General features: G+C 38.2%; 3 protein-coding genes across 3 annotated transcripts; 1 reads left to right on the forward strand and 2 right to left on the reverse strand.

Annotated features, from left to right (window-relative positions):
- Positions 1-2,537: 2,537 nt before the first annotated feature.
- ccdc137 (coiled-coil domain containing 137) lies at positions 2,538-6,516 on the reverse strand. Its single transcript, XM_041816716.1, has 6 exons — positions 6,353-6,516; positions 5,978-6,120; positions 5,661-5,886; positions 4,465-4,547; positions 3,262-3,341; positions 2,538-3,178 (listed from the first exon to the last, which is right to left on the reverse strand). Exons 1-6 carry the CDS (start codon positions 6,421-6,423, stop codon positions 2,981-2,983), a joined length of 801 nt encoding a protein of 266 aa, XP_041672650.1. The 5' UTR covers positions 6,424-6,516; the 3' UTR covers positions 2,538-2,980.
- Positions 5,698-11,388, forward strand: LOC121529051 (retinal rod rhodopsin-sensitive cGMP 3',5'-cyclic phosphodiesterase subunit gamma-like). The gene is made up of 4 exons (XM_041816717.1): positions 5,698-5,791; positions 10,817-10,972; positions 11,054-11,094; positions 11,196-11,388. Exons 1-4 carry the CDS (start codon positions 5,781-5,783, stop codon positions 11,270-11,272), a joined length of 285 nt encoding a protein of 94 aa, XP_041672651.1. The 5' UTR covers positions 5,698-5,780; the 3' UTR covers positions 11,273-11,388.
- Positions 11,389-14,910: 3,522 nt separating this feature from the next.
- LOC121503942 (tetraspanin-10) lies at positions 14,911-16,106 on the reverse strand. The gene is made up of 3 exons (XM_041778564.1): positions 16,017-16,106; positions 15,301-15,905; positions 14,911-15,217 (listed from the first exon to the last, which is right to left on the reverse strand). Exons 1-3 carry the CDS (start codon positions 16,104-16,106, stop codon positions 14,911-14,913), a joined length of 1,002 nt encoding a protein of 333 aa, XP_041634498.1.
- Between the last annotated feature and the right edge of the window lie 2,182 nt (positions 16,107-18,288).

The following is an 18,288-nucleotide window of genomic DNA, read 5'->3' on the forward strand; positions in this document are numbered from 1 at the left end:
AAAAACTGAAAGAAATGCCAGTGAACCCACAGACCAGATGACAGGGATTAAGTCTTAATAGGTCAGAACACATGGAGGATGTTATCAATAAAGTGTTTGCTCTGAGCTGCAGGAGGCTAAGAGAGATGAAGCTGCCAAACAAAACATTTCTGTATTTGCACTGTTTGTCCCAGGAGCCAGTAATTGCACAAAGGTCTTGTTCATGAAGGTAAACCTTTTAAGGATTACAAAAGTAATCAGCAGTGCCAGGCTCTAAAAAGTGTGTCGCATTTAAAAGAGGTGGTGTGATTTATTTATCACAGGACTCAGGCTCACAGAAAGAAAACATTTAAACTGTAATATTTGTTTGAATGCACTACAATAAACATTATTATCATTTGTTCTCATGTTAATAACAGAAAGATACAGATAAGCATGAATTTATTAGCCCTCTTATGGATTAATTACAGAAGTATTTCCCAAGTGCTGTTTACCAGACTAAGACATTTTTAACACAGCTTTTACAAACATCCTAGCTTTATTTTGGATGCTTACATCATTTTACTTTCCACACAGAAACAAAATTATTTCACAAAAGCCCAAAACTACCAGGGTCAAAATTATAAACCCTCTTTCAAACAGGCCTTTTTGTTGAGTCATAGCACAAACCAGTGTTGTGCAATGATGTGCCTTAACTTTGTGGCTCTCTAAGCTTGTTAAAAAAAAAAAACAAAAAAAAACAAAAGAAATCAGTTGAACAGACTTGAGAAAGGGAATCGTTGATGCTCACAAAGCAGGAGAAGGATATAAACAGTTATCACAGCGTTTTCAAGAGTCAGTAACTGGAGTCAGAGGTATCATCAAGAAATTGAAAGAGAGCCCCACAGTCCAGAACAAGCCTGGCAGAGGTAGGAAGAGAAAGATTTCAAAGACTCTGGAAAGAAAGCTAGTGAGAGATGTGTCTAAAGAGCCGAGACAAGACACTAGTGAAGGACTTAGCAAAGTCAGGAATTGTAGTCTCAAAGATCATCACTAGAGCCCTGCACAGGAATGGACCAAGAAAAACTCCATTTCTGCAGAAGAGACATCTTCAAGCCAGACTGAAGTACTCTCAGGACAACCTGGAGAAAGATTATTTATACTAGAAGCAGGGTTTAAAAATCAAATTAAAGACTTTCAAGACTTGATCTGAGAGAAATAAATACCACCTTGTCCACAGTAAACAATAAAAAATGAAAGGCATATGAGATTTCTCAATACACCGAACAAGGACAAGAATATTTTTGTTCATAAACATCCAAATTTGATGATTTTTGGCACTCTTAATGCCTTTATTCTATCAATATGCTATAAACTGTTTTTTATAATACAGTTTAAAAAGTGTACTAAGCCGATTCTTAACTTAATAAAAAGCAGAATAAAGCTTTAGGTTAAGGCGAACCTGTTAAGGATTGCATGGAGTTCTACATTTGCAACCTCATAGCTAAGACGTTAGAGAACTTGACTGGTATTTTTGAACAGTATAGAGTGTATTTAATCACACTGAGGTGGATAAAATCAGAGAGGGGTCTGGGGTCCTCTCCAAGGAAATTTAGAACACCCAGGACTAAATTCCCTGGATTCTGGGAAAACAGAATGCAACAATTTGTGGAGGAAGATGATTAAATGGTATGAGCTTGGCTAGAAAATGAAGACTGGATAAGGACACGTCTTAGTCAAAGCTTCTTCTAGACTTCAAGATCTCTCACTGATAAAAAATATATATATATACTTTTATGGCCTTAAATTCTACGTGTGAAATTTAAGACTTTGTAAGACTTTTCAAGGATCTGCAGGATCCCTGGTGAAGGGTGTCCTTTAGTCAGATGACACCAAACCAGAGCTCTTTGGCCAGAGAGTCGTTGCTTATGGTTGGAGAAAAGAAGGGAGAGTCGTATCACCCAAAGAACACGGTCCTCACAGTGAAACAGGGTGGTGGGAGTATTATGCTGTGGGGATGCTTCAGAGCATCCGGAAGTGGGAACCTGGTAAAGGTGTCAGGAACCATAAAGAAAGAAGGATATGTGGAGATTTTGGAAGAAAACCTGAAGCAGTCAGCAGCAAAACTGGGTCTGGGTTGTCACTTTGTCTTCCATCAAGGAAACGACCCAAAACATACGTGGCTCCTGGTGAAGAACTACCTCCAGAGGACCAAAGTGAACCTTATTGACTGGCCTGCTCACAGCCCTGACTTAAACCCCGTTGATAATCTGTGGGCAAACTGAGGTCCACAGTCCATGCAAGAAGACCATCAAATCTGGAAGAGCTGGAGAGATTGGCCAAAGAAGAATGGGCTGGGATTCCTCAGAAGATGAGTCAGAGACTTGTTGAAGATGACAACAAATGACTGCAGGCTGTTATCCAGCTAAAAGGAGACACAACTGACTATTAGCATCAGGGGGGCTAATAATTTAGACCCTGGTAGTTTTTTATCTTAATCTGTAAATCTGCAAGACTATGTCGAAGTCATTGTGCTGCTTCTAATTTTCTTACTAAGGCTCCAGAAAAATACATACAAATAGACTTTAGAGTGAGATTACTCATTTGAATTTATTCTTACATTTTATATGCAAGTTTTTCTCATTTCCACAGCTACAAATATGCTTAAAGACTACAGTAATAAATCCTCACATATGATATAGCATCAAGTTTGACCAAAAATACACTTTAACTTTTAAAAAGTCCAAAATGTTTCCCCTGCAAACCCTGCAGGACCAACTTTCTGCATGTAGAACGCCATCTAGTGGAACCACAGCTAACGATCACGACTCACCTCACATGCTGTGGCCTGTGGATGCAAATATTTGCTCCTTTGCCTATAATTAGGCTATATTGTGGGGAGCTTTTCTGCAAACACTTCAGCTCCAGAGTTACATAACACATCCAGTCCGTGTGCTAGCAGTTACCTGGCAAGCCTGCTCAGTCTTTAACCTGCGAACATGGACTCTGACATGAAACATCACTAAAGGTTCTTTAGTTTTTCCAGACTGGCAGTCCTGGCCTCGTGCTGAAGCTGTTTCTGTTTTTTAAGATGGCGGTAGGCCTCCACTGCTCGTTGCCTCTCCTCCTCCATGATTCTCTGGCGGGCCATGGAGGGCTTGGCTGTGGAGGTTGTGTTGTGGCCTAGGAGGGAGTTGAGGAGCAGCTCCTTTGATGCTTGCTGGATGAAGGAGCCAGATATGAATGTTAACATATTATTCAACCTTTAAAATATCAGACACAAAGAGATGTACGGCAGGTTACCTGAGGTTTGACTTGAGCTTTTCTGGGTTTGATGCTCAGAGATGGTGGAGCCATTGAAACTTCACCAAAAGGAACATAATCTGAAAAATACATATCCATTATTTGGACATATAACCATGTTTTATCTTATTCTTCAGCTTACTTTTTCTAAGATTCATGATAAATATCTGGCACTTCAGAAACAATATTCGTCTTTGATGTGAGTAGTAGTAGTAGTTGACTAAACACTTGTATCAGGACTGAATGAAGTATTGTTTTACAGCCGTGATAGCAATGTACGCATATGAAATTGTTCCATGACCTTATATCCGTGACCAATCTACATTAATGTCTGTCTGATTTCACCATCAGTAGTCAGAGAACTGATCAGTGTGCATGCAGAGTCAGTGTGCCTTCAACATTTACGTCCAGGCTGCAGGTGAAAAGATCTGCAAGCCCTGATGTGGACCTACATGGTTGAAGCATGGTGGATTTAAAATTATTTGTCCATTATAATATTTTTTTAAGTCTTTTTTTCCTGATTTAAAAAAATCAGCTTTCTTCTCTTTTTGTTGTTCATATTTCCTGTTGTTTTCCAAGAGTTCACACATGGTTGATATTTCTTCTATTTTGACCACACTGAGCAGCCATTATCCCATTCATCTCAAAGACAAAAATATGGTTTAAATTTTAATTAGCTTGCAAAACAAGCCAATTCAGTAATCTGGTTTTATATCTTTTTTCATTCAGAAAAATCTAGATAAATATCACAGAAAGAAAACAACTGCAATATCAGTTTTTTTCCATTCACTCCTACCTTTCAGTGGCTCTCAAAAGCCCTTTCAAAATTCCACATTTCTGTTTGTGTAATTTCAGAACTTTTACCACCTTTAATGTAACCTTAAACATACAAAATTCAAATGAAAAATAACCAAAATCTTTTAGTATAAATTAAAAAAACAAAACAAAAGGAAAATCCTTGCCACATAAATATGCACACCTTTTGACTAATTAAAGCTTTTTTTGATTTCATCACAGCATGCAGTCTTTTGTCATTACAGAATTCAAATCCTTGCTATGGTTTGGGCAATCACTGCCTTGCATTGTAGGCTCCCCATAAACAACCCACATAAAATAAATATATACATGCCCTTACTGGGACAGAATTGCTCTCTTAAATCATGAATATTAAAAAAAAAAATTTGGGAAAAATGGTTTCTTTACCAACAAACATCTCTTTCTCCATGACAGCCTCTTGTCTGTCCAGCTTCTTCTGGTGTAGCCTCTGTAGTTTCATTTTATCGTGTCTGTACAAGAGACGAATCAAATAAGTATGTATCATTCAGGAAATGTACATTTCTGGGTTTAACTGAAGTATTTTTACAGGATATCCTCCTGTATTGGTCAACTATCTCCCTATTAGGAGTGAGTATTGGCAAGAATCTCATGATATGATACGTATCACGATACTTGGGTCACGATACGATAGTAACACGATATATCAGGATATCACGATATTGTGATATATTGCGATATTCTACACAGTTAACTAAGAAAAATATAGAGATGATGTATAAGTAAATCACACAATACGTTGGTGGTGTTCCCGCTATATTACACGGCAGCAAGACAGAGCTTGCAAACGGCATTTCCTTTTTTTAACTCGCTGTTTGTGCTCACACAAATGTGTGAGCAAGTCATATTTTACTAACAACTCAGCTAAAACATGATTTGTTTTTTTAACCAAAAAATCGATATTAAGAGTTGAAGTATCGATATTTTATCGGATGTCAAAGTATCGTGATACTTTGCCATATCGATATTTTTTTCACAGCTCTACTCCCTATAGGGTTTTACTGTCAATATCCGATATTGGCAGGGCTGTTATTTCAAATATCAGTGTCTGCCCTAATTTTCACAATCGGTGCATCTTTACAAGAGCTCAGCCTGTTCAACAGTTGCAATCTTAAAAAGAGACTAAAAAGCAGTTAAACATTCTTCTTTTTGTTCTTTAAAGCCTTTCAGTTATATCGTGTGTAGCATCCTCTTTTCTTTTAACAACCGTCTATAAACGTCGGGGAAGTGAGGAGACCAGTTGTTGTGTTTCCAAAAAATGATTAAAAATCTTTATTGAGCTGACCACAGAACAGTTTTCCATTTTGCCTCAGACCATTTTAAAAGAACTCTGTATATAAAAAAAATAATATGATTTTTTTGTTTATTCACTGTTTGGGTGCCACTATTGTGTAGTATAACAGCCAGCAGTAAATTATTTTTTTCATTTTTATATATAGTTAAACGTTAAAAACTAATTAAAATGATTGAATAAAAACAGTATAAACAACAAATCAAGGGACGATCCCAATACCAACATTAGTTAAGGGTAAAAAATCTGCTTTACTAATGATATAAATACTCACTGCTTCTTCTTCTCAGACTTTCCCTTGTCTGCAGGCCTTTCTTGTTTGTCTGCCTCCAGCTCAGGTTTCCTCTCCACTTGGTTCTTGGTGAGGAAGAGGACATGTTTCGTCTCATTCTCCATGCGTCTCACGTAAGATTTCTCGCTTTCCTTTTTTCCTCTCCTGAAGCGTGGGACAGGTATGTCTCCAACCTGGGAATCCTGTCCTTTACCTTTAGGGGAAATGGCTGTGGAGATTAGCACAAATAAATCTGTTAATGACATGACTGTTGGGAATGCGTGCATGGCAAAAGTAAATCAAAACTCTACACTACTCACCATCTTTGAGCTTTTTTGCCCTCTTAGGCCCATTTTTAATTCTGTCCTTGCTCTTCATGATCTCTCTGAGCCTAAATGGGATGTGTTTGAGGTGGTCTTCTTTGTTTTTGTTGCATTTTCCATCTCGTTTCAGCTTCTTATCTCTGAAGTTAAGAAAAAATACAACCAGGAGTGAAATAAAGTCAAAGTTTGACAAATAAATCAAATTCAACACGTGTAAAAACAGCCAGCTCTGTCAGGCTTAAGTTCACTAAATGTGTTTATCTCATTTTAAAGGTTTCCATCAAACCCAGGAGACTGGCATGATAACAGTTAGCTACAGTGGCTAACTAGCTGGCTAACAGTTTTTCTCTAGCATTAGCCTCCTTGTGTTACCTTGAATGTTGTCCGGGGTTCACTGCTTGTTTCCCCGACTCTGTAGTTTTGTTCTTCTTATTCTTCCCCATGATGCTGTAGTTTATTTCACTACATTACAAATTGTAGTAACAAAACATGTGGACTAGCGTGTTTGGCCTTTCACCTTCGAACTTCAACCTCAAAGATCGTTAGTAATGAGGAAATGAAGAGCTCCCACTCTGTGACTTTTTTTGGGTACCTTGGATATTTCTATTCGTAGCGGGAGACATTCAAAAGTACCGACTAATTCCTCGACGTTTCAGCATTTACTTCAGGAAAATTTAGATATCTTTTTAGCTTCTATTCAGTGATTTTTGAGCTGCATTTTAAGTTTGAATAGTTTGTAATAAATTGTGTAAATCTAAAATACGTGCTTTCTGTACCAAACTCACTTATAAAGCAGCAGGAAAATAATTTTGGAGTGACACTCCTGATAATCAACGATCTTATGTAAACGTCATCGTGATTTCCTGTTTCTGTTTTACACCACTAGATGGCGACGTCACCCCAGTCTGTCTAAACCATAATCTATATTAGTGATAAACACAACTTTGATCTTGGAGAGGGCCATATTTATTGCGTTCTAGCTCCCAGAGGGCTATTTTTTTTAAAATAATTTCAGGACACTCTCAATGTAACAATTACAATTATTTATAATTTAATATAAATTGATTTAAGGAACAAATATGTAGCTTTCATCACAATCTGTTATACTTAAAGTCAAACACATTTTTTGAAACCTGGGGATGTGAGTTTAATAATTTCTGCTATAATGCTGTGTAACATTGAGGCAGTCAGCCTGTGGCACTGCTGAGGTGTCCACTCAAGCACAGGAATATTATGGTCATTTAACCAGCTTTTGGTACTTCTGGTAGTGGGGGAAGGTGCCATGTCCTGCTGGAAGAAAAAAAAAAAACAGCATCTCCATAGAGCTTTGTGCTTCTTTAGTATTGCAAATGAGATAAGCCAGTGACAAAAATATGTTGTATGCAATCTTTTAATCATGACAAATAAGATGTAATATAAGTAAGCTTTCATTTATGTAAATTGATGAACCCAAAAAGTTATTAATAATGTAGAATAAGTTTACCATAAAAATGCACATTTCTGTAGATCAGCCCATTTAACTCAGTTAGGAAATCTGCTGATAGAAGGTAAACACAGCCATCAGTCATGCTTCTTAGTTCTTGTCTGCAGACATGGTAAAAAACTGCTTTTGATGGTAGGGATGGATCATGGGACACATTCTGAGAAAACCACACAGAAATTAAAGGTTACAGAACTATGTAAAATCCTCCTGTCACCTTTTATTTTAAAAACAACAGGAGTTGTCTCCACCGTCATCCATCTGCACTGGTCAGTATCTGCAGCACAGACTTCCCATCCTCTAAACTGCCTGTCAGCCATGCCTTTAATGGGTCTACTGCCTAATAATGGGACATGCAGTGAGAGTACATGCGATGAAGGTCCTGGAGTTTAATTTCTGAAAGCGTCATAATCTTCTCAGGGTGGGAGGTGTATAAGAGGGCTTGAAAAAAACACAACTCAACATATAAGAGCTTTAAATCTCTACAACAAGACCAACATAGACAACACAAGAGGTGAGTGCTTGTAATTCCATAGATTATCAAACTATAGATACATTTCTTTGCACTTTCGCACTGTACTTGTTTTATTGTACTTGTATCTTAAAGTACAGTGAAGTGCAATGTATTTTGCCTGTTATAATTTGATTCAATCCATTCATATATTCATTAATTGATTAGTTTAATGGCCAGATAATCTACTTTTAAATCTGTTTTTACAAGCTAAAATGTTATTAAAATGGTGCATATTTCAAAGAAGAGACACACATTCTTCATACTTCATTGAGCAAACCACGCAATCAACACATCAGTACAATTATTGCATTATAAAACCGTGTCAACACACATTTGAATTCACACCATTAAAATGCATTTAAGTCATCAATGAAAGTGAAAATTAAAATATATACACCAAAGTATTTCCTAGAATCTATATATATATTACTTTCTGTGATATGTAATTATTTGCTATTTTTAATATAATCAAACTTTGTACATTTGACTTGTAATGGTTGTAAATTTTTATAAAGTTAGAAAAGTATTTTCAGTGGCTGAACGTCTGAGTGATTCATGAGGTATTGTCAGGTTAGGCCCACAAGCTAATTCAGCATGTCCTCTCACTAATCTGATTATGAAGCTGCTGATAAAGCATTGTGGGTGGATTAGAGAAGCCTCAATTGTCTTTACATGAGTATTTATGCAGATAAAAGTTGCTATCACAGCAGTCTGTATCAGTTTGTGCAGCTTCCACATGTTCTAGATTCATCATTACAAAGTGGACTTTCTTTGTTTTAATCTTGAAGATTACAGGTTAAAGCTCACAAATTGAAAAATCCACCATATCAAATATCACAAAGCACCACCAAAAAAAAAAAAAAAAAAAAAGGATTCATTATACAGAAAGGTTGACCCTCTGGAAAATTATGCTTATTAATTACTGCATCTATGTGAGGTGGCATTGGGGCGATCAGTCCGTGGCACTGCTGGGGAGTGACGAAGCCCAGGTTGCTCTTTCAGCTCGTCTGTATTGTTGAGTCTGCTGTCTCTCACCTCCCTCTGAGATTCCCTACAGCACTGATCATCAACTGGCGGCCCGGGGGCCAAATCAAGCCACCCAAAGCTTCCTGTCTGGCCCCCAGAAGATCATTAAATTCAGAAAAGCAGGAAAATGCTGTGGTTTTAAGAGTATCTTTTGGCTTTAAATGTCTGCAGCTGTTAAAAAGATCTGTTAAAACTGGCAAAAATGGCCAGATAAAGTGGTTAGAGAGTGGGCGATAAGCGTCCAAATGGGTTGTGGAGTGGCACAAGGGGACAAAAACTCACAGGAAAAGTGATGAAAAGGGGTTAAAATGTGACAAACCAGTAGTATAAAATGAAAAAGGGGGCAAAAGGTATATAAAAATGGGTTAAAAGTGGCAAAAATGGTGAAAAAGTAATGATAAGTAGCAAAAATAGACAAAAAGTGGCAAAAAAAAAAAGTATCAAGGAGAGATAAAACAGGCAAGAAAAGTGATTTAAAGGAATTAAAGAATGGTAAAAAATTGAGTTAAAGAGACAAAAAAGGGCAAAAAGTATCAAAAATGGGTTAAAAGTCGCAAAATGGTGCAAAAATAGCCAATGGTAAAGCAGTGAAAAGGCAGGAAAGTGGGTTAAAGAGTGATAAGATAGCAAAAACAGGTTAAGAGTGGCACAAAGTGTGGCAGAAATGGCAGACTGAAGCAGTGAAGTAGTGAAAAGTGTGAAAGATTAGTTTATTTTGGTACTAAATCATAATTGTTGAGGGCCCATTGTTTAGGATTTTCAGCCCAGCCAATTCTGTGGGCATGCCTGTCTCCTTATACGGCATTATAGATCGGGACAGATCTCACTGGTAATGCCTAAATATGTCCTGGGATTTTACAGAAAATACATATACTATAAAATATGTTAATCAGAACAAAATTTAGTTTGTCTTTATTTGGAAGTCCAGAGACTCTGTCAAGACCTGCTCTACAGGGTCCAGGTGAGGCAAGTTAGATGGCTAATCAAGCACAGTACTGCCATGGTCAGCAAACCAGTTTCTGGTAGTTTTTTGGCTTCACTGTGGACTGGTTCCAAGTCCTGCCAGAAAAGGAAATCAGTATCTCCATAAAAGTTCTCAGCAGATGGAAGAATGACATGATCTCAAATCTCCTGGTAGATGGCTGACAGCGTTGACTCTGGACTTGATAAAACTCAGTGGACCAACAGCAGATGGCATGACACCCCAAACCATCACTGACTGGAAACTAACTGGACTTCAAGTACTCCTCCAGGGTTCTGTGACTCTCAGATCGTCTGACAGACTCTGGACCTTGATTTACAAATGAGATCAAAATTTAGTTTCACCTGAAAACCGAACTTTAGATCACTGAGCAATGGTCAAGCTGGCTGATGATGATGATGTTTGTGGTTCAGCCCCAGGAGCACAACACTTGTAGTCCATTTCCTTGACCCCGTGTGTGTGGTGGCTCTTGATCCACTGACTCCAGCCTCAGTCTTTGTGAAGCTTCCCTAAGTTCAATCCTCTGAAGGCTGAGCTCATCCCTGTCGCTTGTAGGACTTTTTTAACCACACTTCCCTTTCGGTCAACTTTCCATGAATATGCTTTCATGGAGCCTCTGAGAACAGCCTGTCCTTTCAGCAGTGACCGTCTGTGGCTTACCCTCCTTGTGGAGTGAGTCTAATGATTGTCTTCTGGACATTTATCAAGTCGGCAGTCTTCCCCATGATTGCAGTTGTGTGTACTGAACCAGAGTGAGAGAAAAGTCTTGAGATTAATCTAGAATATATGGAAACTTTCTGAAGTAAAAAGTACATGGTATTTGTCTTCTTGCAGAAATAAGAGAATGAGTCTGGATGTGCCCAAACCTGAAGCAAAGACTGGCAGCAAAGCCCCACCAAGAGTCACCGGCCCTGCATCGGGCCCGCCCAAGTTCAAACAGCGGAACAGCCGCCAATTCAAGAGCAAGCCTCCCAAGAGGGGCATCATTGGGTAAGCCTGTTGTGAATATATATGAACCTAGAAATTCTCTTCTTGGAAAGACACAGCTTTGTGATTTCATTATCTGCTCAGATTTGGAGAGGAGATCCCAGGAATGGACGGCCTTGGCACAGGTAAGCAGACACGCCACAGTTGGACCACCGCAATGTGAAAAAACAAGACAGAAGTAACACAACTTTTCCTTTTTGTCACTCTTTTTGTCCTTTTTCTACAGACATCACTGTAATCTGCCCATGGGAGGCATACAGCCATCTAGAGCTACATGAGCTGGCTCAGTATGGCATCATCTGACCCTAAAGTTATTCTTGGATAGATCATCAATATTGGCTTAAAATATCAGTTAAGAGATGAATTGTATATGAATAATGTTCTTTGCCTAAGTTGTTTTATAAACTATTTGTATACGACTTTCTAGAAGTCCTTTTTGTGTCCAAAGTCTGATGGTGAATGTGTCTTCTGTCAGAGACTGAGGTTGCAGTAGCAGCGATGAGTGAAATGCGTTTTTTGCACATATAATAGCATCATGTTTTATCAGCCTATAAAAAAAAAACCGCAAAAAAAAAGTGTTAAACTTGGTGTGTTTTTATCTTGTTACTGTTTGAAACATTATTTTAACTAGAATAATAATTTATTTGTCCATTTTCAAAAAGGAGTAGCACATGTAAAACACAAAACAATATGGAAAACAATTTAATTCACAGCCATTCAAACCTCTTGTCTAGCTATTCCCAGGAAATGAAAATGCTAATCCCAGTACATTTAGCTAATACTTAGGAATATAATAAATACAGTCAACTTTAGTCAGTCTGCTTCTATGGGTAAAATTTAAAACAGCATTATTTTGCAGCCAGTGTCTGTTGAAGTGAAAAATGAAGGTAGACAGATAGGCTAGCACTTTGAAAGGTTTGAAAGGTAGCCATGAATGGTTAATTTACAAGTTCATTGTATTGGGTGTGTGTAGAAATTTTGGAATGTCGGCTGTATGCTTTCTAATTTTTTTTTCTGCTGTCTGAGAGTTTTTTTTTTTTTTTCGAACCATAGTTCTCTAAATATTGCTGATAAAAAAATAAGGTAAAACAGCTAGTATGACTATGTCTTTATCATCTTAATTTTTTTTTGTGCTTAAGTTTTTTTAACAAGCAGGCCAATTAGCAATATCCAACGTAAAGTAAGAGTTGCATGCATCAGCTAGCCAAGCTAGCTGATGCATGGGTGTCATGTGGTCCAACTATTTGGGCTGTTTGAGAGAATGCTTTCTTTATATATATATATATATATATATATATATATATATATATATATATATATATATATATAGTGATTCAAGACAATACAAACAATAACAAAATAGTGAGAAACAAGAAACAAACATAAAAATAATAATAAAAAAAGGACAAAAAAGAAGTGCAAATACTTGAAGCCGCTAAGACAACACAAAACAGACCCGGGAGGGGACTGACAATATACTGTGGCATTTAGAGTTGCGGGTGCTGAAGAGATGTGTCCATATGTGACCATGGGTGTGTGTGTGTGTGTGGGTTGGGGGGAGGGGGGTTATGGAAGAGTATATGGAATGCATGTACTTTGGTGCATAGGGGGAGCAGCAAAGTGGTTATGATTTTAAGGACATCTGGGGGAGAAAAATATATGTCTGTTCCAAAGTAGATATGTCGTGATGTTTTTATGTGTGAGAGATGAGTGAAATGTGCCATACCTTTATATGATATGTGAGCTTGTAAGGGTAGCAATAGAAAAAGATAAGGAGAAGGAAAAAAGAAGAAAAAAAAAACACAAAAAAGAGAAAAGCCCTCTCCCAAAAGAAGAGCCCTCTCCCTTTTTGAGAGGATACCACTGAAACCACAGTTAGCTCGTATGTCAGTAGCCTAATAATTAAGTTAAGAAAGCTGGACTTAAAATGATTAAAACTCAAAAAAAAGTGCCATTACTAGCATTAGCATAGGCCTAGTTTGCTTAGCAAATGTTTTTTTGTATACAGTGAGATTTTTTAAAAAGTCATACATTTTTGCTAATTAAAAAAAATGTGTTCAGACTATTTGAAAAAACATTTAAATTTCGCACAGGTTCCTCCCATTTCTCTGGATCTTTGATCAGATGTTTCTACACCTTGGTTGGAGTCCACCTGTGGTGAATTAAATTGATTGGACATGATTTGGAAAGGCACACACCTCTCTATAGGCAGCCTCACAGCTGACAATGCACATTAGGGCTAAAACCAAACCATGAGAACAAAGTAACTGCCTGCAGAGCTCAGAGACGGGATCGTTACAAGGCACAGGTCTGGGAGAAAAAAATCTGCCGCACTGAAGATCCCCAAGAGCGCAGTGGTCTTCATAAATCTCAAATGGAAGAAGTTTGGCACAGCCAGAACTCTTCCAAGAGCTGGTCGCCTGGCCAAACTGAGCGATCAGGGGAGAAGGGCGAGGTGACCAAGAACCTGATGGTCACTCTGACTGAGCTCCAGAGATCCTGTGTGGACAGAGGGACAGCGATCACTGCAGTCCTTCACCATTCTGGGATTTATGGCAGAGTGGGTAGACAGAAGCCTCTCCTTAGAGCAAAACACATGAAAGCCCACTTGGCCTTTAATATGGAGTGTTGCAAACTCCAAGACAGTCCTGTCTCTGAGCTCTGCAGGCAGTCTCTTTGACCTCATGGCTTGGTTTTTGCTCTGATATGCATTGTCAGCTGTGAGGTCCTCTATAGAGTGGTGTGCCTCCAAATCTGTTTAATTTACCACAGGACTGCCACAGAAATACCAGGCACCTGAGATAAATTTCAAGTGTTTCTGCAAGGGGTCTGAATACTTATGTCAGTGTAATATTTCAGTATTTTATTTTTAATTGATTAAAAAAAAAATGATAAATAAATTCTGTTTTCACTTTGTCATGATGGGTACTGGGTGTAGATTCATGAGAGAAAAAAGCTATTTTTAGACTGTAACATCAGGCTGCATTATAACACCATTAGCCTATAATTAAGGTACAAGAGCTTGACTTTCTATCATTAAAATCCAACAAAAGTTCCTCACTAGCATCTGTCCTATACTTATAAAACTATATAGGCTAGGTTAAGTTAAACATTTAAAATAAGAAAAAATAGCCTGGATTAATTTGTTTGGGAATTAACACATTTTGGATTCAAGGGGGTTACTCTTGTTGTCTGAGGACTTACTTTGATTTTTTTTATGCTTAGAGCACAATTTTTGTACTATTAAGAATAAAAGTAAGTCTGCTCAAGTTGAAAGCTAACAAATACCTAATAACTTGCATGCTATTGTTGTTTGAAAATGGACAAAAGGGGATTTTACTGAAGTTGTGTCTCAACAAGACTCTTTTTCAATGCCAGAGACAATCACGTATGTTTACTTTGCAATCACAACAAGACTCTTGGCATGGAAGGCTGTAGTCCCATTCATCTAGAATTAAGAAATAGTCATGTGAATGGTGTAAGTGCTCACTTGTAACTTGTGTTGAAAGTTTCTAAAATGTCAAAGTATTTCCTGTTTCCATCAGCAGCTCTTGATCAGAGCTGGGGCTTAAAACAGGCCTGGTTTCCAAATTTCTGAGAGCTTTGTCTCATTCTTATTTGACAGCCTTTTTCTGGGTGTCACAATATGATTATGCTCTGAAAAGTCACGATTTCACTGCATAATATGATAACTGTCGTAAATTTAACATGACTTTAAACTGGTCTTCGTTGTCAAAATATTCTTTAGAAGAAATCTTCCTTTTTTATGCTTGTTGAAAAAAGCATTTTGGTACATCACCTTGATATTTTTATTTTGAAATATGTTTTCTTAAAATAAGTATACTTGTTACAATTTGTATTTTTAATTTAAACTGGACAAAGAGTCTTTTTAATCAACTGTAATGCAATATTAGCACACACATTCTGTAGTCATCATCATGTTAGCTGTAGAGTTTATGCCAGTAGATGCTGTCTAACAGTCGTGTTGTGATAAACAGAGTCATAATTTGGATCCCCAGTAAGACGATTGCAATGGTTCCTATCAGGCCCATGTGTAGCTCGATCCAGCGAGAGATCCCTCCCAGACAGCCACCCAGGAAGATCACACTCTGGGCGGTAAACTCATCCAGCAGCTGGGCTCCTACGCCACACTGAGAGTTCCACACGGTGCCGTTCTCCAGAGGGTCCACGCAGCATGTGGCGGGGACGCCACAGGCCAGCACTCCTGGAGCTGAGCAGTTGTAATATCTGAGGAAAGGAAAATTAATCCTATGACCAATAATTTTTAACATACTATCTTTTAAAATTCATTCAAGTCAACTTGTGCTTACACATTGATCTCCCAGTCACGGTAAGTATCTGCCCCACAGCACTGCAGATTTGACTGGATCTCGTCCATGATGAACCTCAGATCCAGATCATCCTGGTAGCGCACCATGGCCGTTATCATCCCTGACTGCAGGTAGCTTCCAATCTGATCTTGCAGACTGTAAGCCAAGATGGTAGCCAGCACCTGCAGTGTGATGAGCACCAGCACTGCACCAGAGAACAGCCTCAGCAAGGTGCAGTTTTCTCTTATGGCGCCCACACATCCTGACAGGCAGAGCAGAGTCAGCAAAAAGCCCATTCCCACTATGATCAGCATCGGATCGCTGCCAATACTGCCGATCTTCTCCTGGGCGAACGACTCTTTGCTGACGAGGCCCCACATCCCCACACCCAGGACCAACAGGCCCACAGCAGTGAACAACAGGTTGCATAGGAAGAGGGCGTATTTGAGGAAATAGTCAATGAAAGTGTAACCATAGCGGGGCCGGACGACTGCTTGCGCAGAGCTGTTTTGGTCCAGTCCATAGTCTCCAAAGTCTGACCGTGCCTCATAACACCCGGGGGTGTGAAAGTCAAGGTTTGTTGAATCCTCTATGTCAGAGCCTGCCTTTGGACACACAGGAATGCAACTTTATATCAATGCTCTAAAAGCAACTTTAAACATTTAAATATAACTCAGACTGAAACCATGAAAACAGAAGTTCAAGAGACTCCTTACCTTCGGTATGAGCGGACTGGACTCATCTACTGAAGTGTCCTTCTTCCTCCACGGCCATGAAATCTTCTTCATCCACAAATACTTTTTCATGGTGTCAACTCCTGGGAGAAGATTCTCCCTTTGCTCTTAACCGCTCAGAATGATAAAAATTAAAGCGGAACATAGGGGGAACATTCGCTACAGGGGGAACAGAGGAGCATGTGAGCTGAGGTGGAGATAGTCTGCAGTGTTTAGCCTGTGGCTGCTGGGAGCCGTGGGATTTCTTCATCATGTGAGAGTCACAGTGAGGAGATTACGGTTATCAGAGCATGTAAGAGAGGCTCAGATACACCAGAGTGGGCCTCTGTCTGAAACAAGGAAATTTTAATGAAAGGTTAAATCAAATAAAGCCCATAAATGTCAACGTAGAATCTCTAGTTTACACTGGAACGAGAAATTAAAGAAGAATCTGATGCCTGCCTTATTTTAACTGAATTAAATCATGAAGAAAGGAAAATAAACAATGCGCTCCTATTCACATGTGCACACTTGTGCCTCATGAATGAGCTCCTTGGCCATTTTTAACCCTTAGCCCAATGGTTCCCAACCTTTTTTTCTTCCTAGGGGACCCCCACCTGCATCTAAGAAAAGCCAAACACCCTGAAGACCCACTTTGAACAAAGTACACATCAATTTTAATTGTTTTCATTGACCAACATTTGTTATTGAATAAGATTTTTAGGCCAAGACGTAGAAAAAATTCTGTTAATTTTCAAGAAACAAAAAAACATATAAATATACGTCAAACACAACTTTTAATTTTTGAGGTTTCAAAGTTGAAAATGGGACCATTGTTTTCAGTTTGGTTTCTTGTAAATTTTTGACTTAACAAGGTTGTAAATTGATGCTTTTAAAACCCTAACATTTTTCAGATTTTAATGTAAAAAGTTGACTTTTTTTAAACTCTGACGTTTTGACTTTTAAATGTAAATTTACAACTTTTTGACCTCTGAAATTCTAAGTTTGTTTTCTTGCAAACATTGATCTTATGATCTAAAACTCTGATCTGAACTGAACGTCTTCTTTGTTGTTTTCTCCATGTGTTGTTGCCATATTAATGTAGGCAAGTCAGCCACATAAGGAAATACAGGTAGATGAAAAATATGCAAGTTTTCAACTTAACAAGCACAGATAAGGTCACATTTATTTTTATGAATGGATTTATGATCCAAATTCATCTGTCACTGAGCACAAACATAATATGTGACGGGAGATTGGCTGGCTGGGGGGCTGCCAATGTCAACAGACAATAGACAAGGATTGTGCACGTTTTTGGAATAAAAAGCTCAAACGACAAGATTACAGGGACTTAATGAATCATTTACAATAAATGATCCATATTAAAATAATAATTGACTGTGAAACAAAAAAGCAGAATCCGCTTTCTTGTATTTTCTCAGTTAAATGAAAAGATGTACTCCATATTTTAAAATAAAATAATTTTATATTATACAGTTTTATATATGTATAGATATTTCTTATATTGAATTTATATATTTGTACATATATGTTAATCTGATTGTTTGAGCCTTTTATTCCAAAAATGTGCATAATCCTTGTCTATTGTATTGAATGATATAGCCGACTTGCCTCCGGCAACATGGCGGCAACATGGCAGCAACATTGGCGTCTGGCCAGCCAGCCAGCCTCCCGTCGTGTATTATGTCTGTGCAAAGTGATACTTGAATTTGGATCATACATTGATTTATTAAAATTAACATTATGTAATCACTGTGCTTGTTAGTCTGAAAACTATGTATTTTTTGTCTACTTGCATTTCCTTATGTGGCAGACCTGCCACTATTAATATGGCGATGTACGAAGAAAACAACAAAGAAGACGTTCAGTTCAAGTGACTTCCAGTATTAGAAGACAAGCTACAGCGGCGTTCATCCGACTTCCATTATGAAGTGGAGGTTCCCGGCTGCATCCAGGTCCATATAAAAGAAAAATGAATGAATCCTCTTATATTTTGTATCTTTTGAGGAGGATTAGAGCAGACAGGGTTCTAACAGATCTCTAGTCTCAACACAGTTCACATCAAAAGCTACCTGAATGTCAAGAGCTTTGCAATTTTGCAATCTTGAATCTAATGTTCGGTAGAGGAAAACTCAGGAACTGAACGTTGCACATTTACAGTGAAAAAAATCATGGTAATCCATCCAAATGTTCAACAAATGATAGAAAGTAGCTGTCTTTTGAGGACAGGACCCCTGCAAAGCTGCAGTCATGC

Source organism: Cheilinus undulatus, linkage group 21, assembly GCF_018320785.1.
Source record: "Cheilinus undulatus linkage group 21, ASM1832078v1, whole genome shotgun sequence".
NCBI classification, from domain to species: Eukaryota; Metazoa; Chordata; class Actinopteri; order Labriformes; family Labridae; genus Cheilinus; species Cheilinus undulatus.